Raw genomic sequence first — 10,123 nt, 5'->3', positions numbered from 1 at the left:
TGATTACACTGCTGAGATGCGTTTGGGAAACTGGGACTCTGGACAGCACAAAATATGCTGCTAGTGCATGTCTGCTGTACCAGTTGGCAGAGCAAAGACTGACTGAAATGACCCGAGGGTGCTTGGACACCGAGCTCAGTGCTCTAATTCACAGCGTTTCCCTGGCAGGGACCAGCAGACAGCTCGACAGAAAGAGGGAGAGTGGAGGAGCTACAGTGACAGTGAAAAAGAGACTAAGACAAGGCCATGTAGGGGAGGTATGAGTGAATGGTGACAAACTGATAAGGTTTATGAGACATGGCGACAGGAGGACAGACAGAAACAAGGAGAAAGCGCTTTTTCTCTCCTTCAGCTCTCAACGACCTGAAATACTTCCCTAGTGGTGTTCAGTAAACTGAGAGCCCAGCATGCACCTCTCTATTATCACTATCCACCTCAAGGAGAAACAAGTTACTTAGAGGCACTATATGACCTTCTCATGAAATAAACACACACAGTACCTTTTCAGAATCACCTATGCTTAACTATTCTGTTGTTCATTTACATAAAATGTTAAATCTCGAAAGATTTGAAAAATGACTGTATCAAAGGAAAGGACCTAGAAGATTCACAGATGCTCTGTTTTAAATATTTTTTCCAGTTAAATCCTTTCCATATGCTACAAACAGTCTATCAGTCAAAATTCAGTGCCCAAACCAACAGCACAATTGTTCCTGTTTCCCAGTGTGAATTGTCTGTTTCTTGTTGTATGTTTTGATTGGTTTGTTTTTTAATGGTATAACTAATATAAATATACAGCACTTTGTCCAACATGGGTTGTTTTTAAATGTGCTTTAAATATAAATGGATTTAACTTATACTGCCAAATGAGTAACTTGACTAGACAATCAAATAATATATAAGCCTAATGATTGCAGTGCAGTTTGTAGCAAATGTTATTCAAACGCAAAGTAAATTGTGTGTTTGTGTGTGACTATTTTCAGCTGTGGATTAGGTGCCTTTATTGCAGCAGGGTATGGTGAATATGGAATTGACTCAAAATAATCTATAGAGCCCATTTTCCTCAGAATTATAGAACATATCACCTAGTGCAATGGTGTGGCTTAACGGTTTCATCATTTGTGGAAAACAATGGAGGTCTCCGACACAGAGGAATAAGATACATTAGGCTTTGACAGACTATACTTGTTAGTAGGATCAGATCACTGTTGGTTTGGATCTTTTCATGGGATTGTTTGTTAACAATAAGAATAATACAGAATGTCTCCAGACAAACAAGTGCTGAACTGGTTGATGTCAAAGTGATTAAAATTTAAAATTAAACTTCAAATTGCTTTTTAAAATGTAATAATTGCTAAAAGTAAAAACTCACTGAAATATAAAACAGCATACTGTCCCCGACCCCCACCCAAACCAAAGCAGCTTCTGTTGTATTGTTATGTCAGAACCATGTTGTCTCACCATCTGTGGTTGTTCCCCCATTCCTCTGGCAGGAAATACTGTATGCAATGAAAGGCCTCATAAATAACTGATAGGCTCTCCCATGCAGTACTACTATTCTTCCTCCATACACAAATGGGATGACCTACAGCAAACAGCTTGTAACACATTAAAAATGACACCTCTTGTGGAGCTAAGTACAGATTGTGGCTGAATGACCATTTTACTATTGAATACCCCCATTTCTTGAAATAGGGGTCAAACACTACAACAAAGTGGGGGTGGGCAAATTTCTTGAAGTTGATGAAGATAGCAACAAAAGATGTAAAAACAAAAACAAAAAAAGAAAACATTAGATTACTCACTTCCAAACAAGGCCAAGAGCAGCTTTTTTGGAGTGTAGGTGTCCTAAATGTCCCTGTGTGAACCACAGAGAATAATACAGGCTGGAGAGACATCAGACGATATTACTCTGGTGTCAGTGAGCGTGAATACTGGGCCAGGTATTGAATCAACACACACAAAATCCCCTGCAGATAATCTCCCTGGCTTACTGCGTGTGAGGCAGTTTGCGGATGACCTGTTCCATGACCTCCTACAGTAAGAACAAAAGTCCCCTACTGACAACAGAAAAACACAATTAGCAACATTTTGGCCTTAATATCAACAATGACAATGTTTGGGTCAAGGGAGATAAGTTGCCAGCATTGCTAAATCATAGCAATCTTAGACAATTGCTTGTACGAGTGTCTTTGTATGTACTCCCTGCACCTGGTTTATAGGTCTGCATAACAGGTCTACCGAATTTTCTGCTTGATATAGACTAGTTTATGTTTGAAAAATATTTTTGAGAAATTCCTTTCAGTTTTAGAGTAGGTCAAATGTAAATATTTACCTCTATTCCATTTTAGGTTTTATTGACTTTATCAACTTTATTCCAATTACTACATGCAGAGGACGAATGAGTGATTTATGAGTTGGTTGAAACCAAGACAGAGCTTAAAGGGACAGTTAATACTGGACTTAAATTAATTGAGTGGCTAGACAAGCAACTCCAATGATATAATCTTGGCACAACGGCAATTGTTGACTAGCATGTTAGCCATGTCAACTGATGGATTACCAAAAGTTTTCTGTGTATTTGTGTCCCAAATTTTAAAAGTAACTAAAAATAAATAAATGGTTGTAGCTTTACGAGTTGAATCAACATCAGACGATACTTTTCACAGCAATGTGTTTGGACTTGTCATAGCAGGAAAAGCACAGCTATAGCTAATAATGTTGATGATGGCTCCATTCCCATTAAAGTGTCCTTCTCCATGCCAGTGAGGAAACAGACATCATAGCAGGGTCACAGAACTGAACCAAACAAAGGGATTGACACCTCTGTCATTAATATTAATTACACCTGTGCTTTTCCTGCTATGACAACAAAATGTTTGCTGTGAAAAAGGTGCATAGAGAAGGAAGCATCTGCATTTAAGTCTAAACCCCCAATGAGCAGTGCAGCAGCAGTTTGCAGAGTTATATGCACAGGTGTAGATTTACCCTTGAAATGACTTGAAAACAATAAGAGAGACAATTTAAGTGTAAAATGGACTTTATCACATTCACATTGCATTAAATCTCAATTTGATAATTACATAAGATACATAAGGGGGGTGATGTTCACATGTTCCTTCAGTACATTAATTCATTTGATTCAGAGTGTTCTGTATACTCCCACACACACACACACACACACACACACACACACACACGTTTAAACATACTCTCAAGACTGCATTTGATCTAAAAATTGCCCTGAAATGCTACAAGACTGCTTCAATGTCGAAGTGAACTGAAATTATGTACCCTGTGAACTGGTGAAAACAGCACAATTTAGAATTTCTTTTTTTGTGACAAATGACTGCAGGTAAATAAATCTGGTTCATATGGTCAAATTTCCAACAACAAATGGTCATATGACATAAGCAATGATAAACCTCCCTGTAATCTTTAGTGGAATATTTGACCCTCTACACATCCAATGACTTCAGAAGTAGTACTTAAGATGTTGACAGCATGAAAGTGTACTAAAATAATACCAGTATTTTTTAAGCTCGCTGATCAGGGGTAACAAATTACACTTAATGAGCTCACATTGGTTGTGCAAACGTAAATATTCTACAAAAGTGACAAACACACTAAAATAACTGTAAGTGAATATGGCTGACAGTCTTAAGTAGTAACAGAATCATAGCACGGCTTACAGCAGCCAACTGTAAACCCTGAATACACTACAAGGGTTTGTTTTGATCATTACTCAGTGAAAAGATGTAATACCTTTTTTTTTGCAAATCTAAATTAGTTTATGGAGAGATAAGCTTTCTTTAACATCTTAAAGACATGTGATAAAACTTTAAAAACTAGAAGTCTCTCAAACATAAAAGTGTGTATTATTTTTTCGCAAGTACTGACTTCCATCCAATATGGACCTAAAGAAAAATAAATCTAAAAAACCCCCAAAACATCCAAGGCATCAAAAATATAGTGAGACACCGTGAACAGACAACTCAAAATATCAACCAGAATAGCTGAGCATCATTTAAAGCATACATAATGTCTTGCCAACATAAAAAATATGGAGTGTAGAGGACATTGATAGCTATTTGTGATTCTGTATTTACACTTCATAATGAATCTCTGAAAAAACAAGAGACATTTTTGCACCCAAAAATAAATGGATGCCACACTGATGTGATTTGACCAGTTGAACTACCAAACCCACGAAGCACAGATCGGGTCAAGTGACTCTTCATCAGAATAAAAATAAGTGGATTTCTCAATCATAATAATTTCACCTATAATTCTCTAATACTATCTTGAAAAAAATACAATGCATTCAAGGAAAATATTCCAGGTGGATAATCATTCTTTCTTAACTAACACACTCTCACACACACACACACACACACACACACACTTAAACAGTTAAACCAGAGGCGTGTAGAAAATACATTTTAAGTGGTTAACCACAGAGGAGCCGACAGATGTGTGTAACCTCTGTACAACAGCAGCAGCATCTCTCCCCCTTTGACTGTCTTTGATGAGGAGGAGACTCCATCTTGGGCATCACTGGAAATTCAACTTGTTTTGCACCAAATCCAGCACACAGCCTTAATATACATACAGTATCAGCTTAGCCTCAGAGGCAAAACGTTGTGGTAAAGGGGGGGAAGCATCCTGTACTGGTTTTTCTACTCAGGTAGATAGACGGGGCAGAACTTAGTCTCTCAGTGTGAATCTCTCAGGACCTCTGTGAGGGTTCCCAATTATCCTCACACACCAAATCCCCAGCAGTGACAAAGGCCAGAAATGTTTTGGTGGTGTAGTTTCTCTCTTCCCTCCTCCATCCCCAGGAGGCTGCCTCAAGATACAGAGGACATGTCCAGAATGAGGATGTTCTGCACAGCAAGTCTTACCTTACAAATAATGTGCTATATGTCAAAGCCCACTTCCTCCTAACTGCTCCGACACAGAATGTGATTAAGGCTCATCGTTTTTTTTTAAAGGAGCAGATCTGATTTTGTCTCAGATTTTAGGTCCCTGCTCATCCAAAAATGTTTCCCGCTTGAAGAAGACACTGTTCACCACACTGTATAGTAAATTGGATCCTCTGGTGGAGAGGATAGGTCAGGATATACTTCTGGTAAAAGAAAGCGAAGAGAAAAGGGGAAATAAAATCTAAATGAGTTGCTGATTATACAGTCCCTCAATGTGATGAAAAATAATTTTTTTTTTGAAATTTCACACAGCAATCAACATTAACATATTACTGATATTTTCAAAATTCAAAATAAACACAACCAGTCCCAGAAAATAATGAGCTCTAAATTTGATGCATTGGTTACAGGAAGTGGGTCGGTATCACTTATCCTGACTACTTTCTTGTTTGTTTTAGCGGCAGCTGCTTGGTCATCTGTCCCGAAAATCTACCTCTTTAATAAATAGTAGAAAAATAAGCTTTTTTTCTTCTTTAAAGTGTTTCTTTCTATATTTATGTGAAATGTTTCCATACTTTGAAGTTCCACGACACTCATGAAAATGTCCAAAATATCTTCTCAAACCATGTAGTGTAAGGCCAGCAGTTACTCCTTTGGATAATGGCCGCAACTTTCAGAGAAAACCAACTGAGCAGTGTCTATCTGCAGAACCAAGGAGTTTTCACAAATGAAAGGAGTGCTCTGTTGCCCCCATGCCCCTCACCACAAGTGGGCTTAGTGGGGAAACAACGTGTGACAGCTGGAATAGAGCCTTGGGGCAAAAGGGGTCCAATCAGCATTTATATTTCTATGTTAATTTGATTATCCAACAGTTTGCTCTGGCCTTCCACGTGAAAAGGAAGATGTTTGTCCTCCCTCAAGTTTCAAGTTGTCTCCTCTCCTCAATGACTGGGCTCAAACAGCTTTTTTGTTTGCTGCCAAAGGTGTGCTCTTACAGAGTCCTGAATGCCAAATTCATTCAGAATCCCATTTGGTTATTTTTACTGGCCCAGGTCTGGTAATTTTCAGTGTATGTAAAAATGTGTACACTTGTCAGATTTTGCACTGGGGTTAAAAAAAACGTTGAGATGGAGATGTTGGCACAATGACACCATGAGGCTAATACTCATATTAAGCTAAACATCCATTCATGGCAGAGGTCCCAGCGACCCAGTGACACTGTGTTTGAGTCCAGCTGTGGCTTCTCTCCCCCTCAGTCCATCCTGACACAACTACTGTGTGCTGTCTAATCAAGCAAAAATGTTTTTAAAAATAGTCTTTAATTAAAAAAAAAACGTTCCAACCCTGGAAGGAGGGTGAATGCCGCACTGAAGATCAGCACTCTGCGTCCACACTGTGCACGGTGACCGCTGCCTGCAGGTGGTGTGTGTGCAGCGGGTGGTGGTGTGTATGCGTGTGCCGGTATGGGTGAAACTTGTGGCTGAGCAATGCGGCAGTCTGAGGAGGCGTGTCCAGGTCGAGGTCATCATCGTGGTTACCAACGTCGACACCGGCCGAGAGCGGATCGTTGTTTCCAGGTGGATTCTCACTGTCCTCCTGCGGACTCATGGTGCTGTAGCCTGGAGACAAAAAAAGACGCAAAAGTTGGGATGACTGGACTTGTTTGTAAACTCTTTTCCCAAAAACAAAACCTTCAAGTGATTTCCCAGACAAAATCTTCCTAATGCTGCTGCAAAGTAATGATTAAACTTAAAACTAAAGTGCAAACAAATAAAACGTCCTGGAAAAGAATATATTTGAAGATTTTACCTCAAAAACCAACACAAAGTTTTCATGGTTAAAAAAAACAGTGCAACATAATGCAACAACATATTACATACTGTAGGATGCCTTATTCTGGCACTGAGTTAGGGATTAAAGCAAATATAAAAGAACTTAACAGTTACTGTACATGTGTACTAGTCTTGCATAGCTGCAGAACATTAAAAAGAAATGAAATGACACCATAAAAGAAACTATTCAGTAAATGACACCCTCCAGTCAGACATTCAACACAGAAAAACTAATGTGAATACATGGTAACACACACAATGTTTCTGAAAGCAGTACAAGCTCTTCGATGGCATACTGACAACTAAATATCCCCACTGGGCATTTTTTGCTCCTTTTTTTCAGCTTCTGCATACAATTTGAAAAAAAGAAGCATACATATTTATGACCACTTTTCCACACATCTTGCACATACGTTTAGCCTGAGGAGATGGAAACATAAGCCAACATGGCAGTTATGATACATTGGCAAGTGGAGCAGTGGGAGGGCAGTCCTGCTGTCATTAAAAAGGATTACTGGGTCAGAGAATAAGTAAATAAAGATTGAACACAAACAGGCAAAATTTGTATTATATTACATTCTACTGATGAAAGTGTATAATGTGCCAAATTTAGTTCCAAATTTGTGAAGATTGAGATTACTAATAATGTACTTGTTCAAAGCTTCCAGCATCTAATTTAATGAAAAACTGTAGGCTCTGGGTTTATTCGGCTTGCTTAATTTTTTTCAACTGAACTCAAATATGACATAACCCTTCATCTAGCGAGTAGGTTTCATCACCGCCAGGGCCTTGAAATTCATCTGAAACACACGGTAAATAAAAAAAATATTTGGGAGCAACTGATCTGGAAATAACCCCATGATCTTTTTCATATATAAGTGACACCAGCAACATGCTGCACGATGGAAACATTATTACAGTCGGGCAAATAACCCGGTAAGTCTGAGTGCCTTGATGATTTTATTTACAGAAAAATCACTGACGTTTTGGATGATGAAACATTTAACCTCCATTGAACTGAATTGAGTGATTTAGGGAGCATGTGTGTCTGTGTGTCATATGTCTGTGGCATGTAGTGAGAAGGTGGTGGTTGAAGTATTTGTGTAAGTTTGTGTGACCTTGGGTCATATCTATCTACAAACAACCTTTTCTATCATCCAAACAACATCTGAACCATCAAGTAAACATATCTGATATCTTCTTCTGTGGGCTTTAGGAGTTCATATTAGCCAGCAGAAACCTTGTTTTGTATTGGCTATCCCCAAGCACGTGCTTAATCCTCAACAAAGCCAAACTACTCATACACATAACTAATTGTCTACAGCCATGCTAGCAGCTCTGCGGAGCTATACTTATGCACAGCGGTGCTTGGAGAAAAATGCTATATGTCAGCATGCTAACATGTTCGCAATGAAAATGCTAATGTGCTGTGCAGATTTTTTTTTGTTAACCATGTAAACTAACATTATTGCTAATTAGCATGGCCAACAGGAAAGTTATACATTTTCCAGGTGTTTTGTCATAAACCAAAGCATTGAAAAAATTAAAGTTTTGACCCGACGATAGCGCTACAGAAAACGTCTGGGGATTACCAAAGTTATTACAGTTCATCCTGATGTGGACTTAAATGTCTGCACATTCATGGCAATCCATACAATAGTGAGTAGAGTAGTAAAGATTTTTTTGGTGTGTACCAAAGTGGTGGAGCAGACCAACCAACTGACAGATGGAACAGCAATGAACTTTGCTTTTCTCAAGTTCTTCCTGTCATGTTTAGTGGTGTATGCCATGTGATGCATGTCATATAAACACACAAACACAACTTTTACTGTTTTATTTACTTATTTAATGAAATGTATGAAATTAATTGTTCTTAAGTAATTTATTTGTAGCTTTGGCAATATTGTTGTTATACATTCATGCCAATAAAGCTGATATGAATTTGAATTTAATAGAGGGTAATGCATGTCCAACAAAGAGACGCAGGGTAAAAAAAAAAAGAAAAATAGTAAATGTCCTCTACGTCTCACTGAGGGTGTCCTAAAATCCTCTGTACTAGAGTCAAACTGAGAAGTACGCTCAGAAATGTCGCTCCCTGATTCTCAGAAGATAAGCCGGGCTTTGATACCAAAGGAAAGAAAGCTGACAAAGAAAAGGAGAGACAGACAAATGAGCAGATGAAGTGACAAGGAGAGGGAAAAAAGGAGGGTTGACAGAGAGAAGGAGAAAGGACGGGATTAAAAGAAAAGAGAGGGATGGAAACTTCAGTACAGTTTATCCCCTCTTTTCCCCAAAGCAAGAGCCAGAGTTTCAGGCAGGTCTACATCAAACTGTCCTGTAGACATTTTTTTAGCTGCACCAGATGAGAAAGCAAATCCCTCTTAATGGCAATGGATGTGGACAGACCAGATAACAACTATGTTATTGCACCATGGAGACTTTTACTTTAATAAAAGCTGGAGACAAGACAAGTCTAAATCCTGGGAACAAGTCCTGGACAGTCTACTGACAGTTAAAAGACAAAATTCAGTAACAAGCTGAAAGTTACCATTTTATTTAAAGGAATTGTTGGACAAATTTTATAAACCTATTCACCTTCTTGCCAAGCGTTAGAGAAGGTCAATATCATCCTCATGTCTGTGCATTGAGTACCAGCAGCTGGCAAGCTTAGCTTACATAATGACTGGAAACAGGCTCCGTCCAAAGGTTAAAGCTCACTAATTACCCCACTATATCTCATTTGTTTAATAAATTAAAAAACCTAAGTGTAAAAATTGCTTTAACTGTCAATTTTATCTTTAGGATCTATAACAGAGTGCCCCTATCCAGAAATGATACAAAATCTGACTATTAAATATAATCAATTTCATTTCTGCTTCAATTTTTTCATAAGTTGGTGTCAAGATTACCTTCGCAGACAGGTCGGGAAGTATGTGACTCCTACATGATTTTTGTAATTTCTGTTATTTTGAAGATGATGATATCTGCCTCTTTCACTTTCTAGATAGTAATTATACGGTACATAGCAGTTGCAAGTATAAACATAAACTTCATAATGTTAGGGTGTGTAGTTGTATGTTATATTTTATATGTATGCATGTCGGATGTACAGTATTCATTATAAAATGGGCAGATCATTGCCTGTAAATTAATATTGCAGCTCAAACCAGCACTGTCAAACAGCACTCTGTATGTGCATCACTCACTCAACAGATTTAAGGCTCTGATCCTTCGGTGATCTGCATGTAGCTTTTTTGTGTGTGTGTGTGTGTGTGTGTGTGTGTGTGTGTTTTATTATACCCTTAAGCAGTACGAGTGAGTGAATTTCAGTAGGAGGGGCACCTTTGACCAAGCAGAGAGGAGCAG

The 10,123-nt window shown here is 38.4% G+C and overlaps 1 protein-coding gene across 3 annotated transcripts in view; it reads right to left on the bottom strand.

Moving 5' to 3' along the window:
* Window positions 1-3,022: 3,022 nt before the first annotated feature.
* Window positions 3,023-10,123, bottom strand: part of cachd1 (cache domain containing 1) — a 101,332-nt gene continuing 94,231 nt past the window's right edge. For all 3 annotated transcript variants that reach the window (XM_046049801.1, XM_046049802.1, XM_046049803.1), the window contains one exon: window positions 3,023-6,544. In XM_046049801.1, coding sequence (XP_045905757.1) covers window positions 6,300-6,544 — 245 coding nt within the window. In that variant the 3' untranslated portion in view covers window positions 3,023-6,299. The remainder of the gene's footprint in view (window positions 6,545-10,123) is intronic.

The sequence above is a fragment of the Micropterus dolomieu genome, linkage group LG05 (genome assembly GCF_021292245.1).
Source record: "Micropterus dolomieu isolate WLL.071019.BEF.003 ecotype Adirondacks linkage group LG05, ASM2129224v1, whole genome shotgun sequence".
Classification (NCBI taxonomy): Eukaryota; Metazoa; Chordata; class Actinopteri; order Centrarchiformes; family Centrarchidae; genus Micropterus; species Micropterus dolomieu.
The sequence above is the reverse complement of the archived record's forward strand: the minus strand, read 5'-3'. Positions and strand labels throughout refer to the sequence as shown.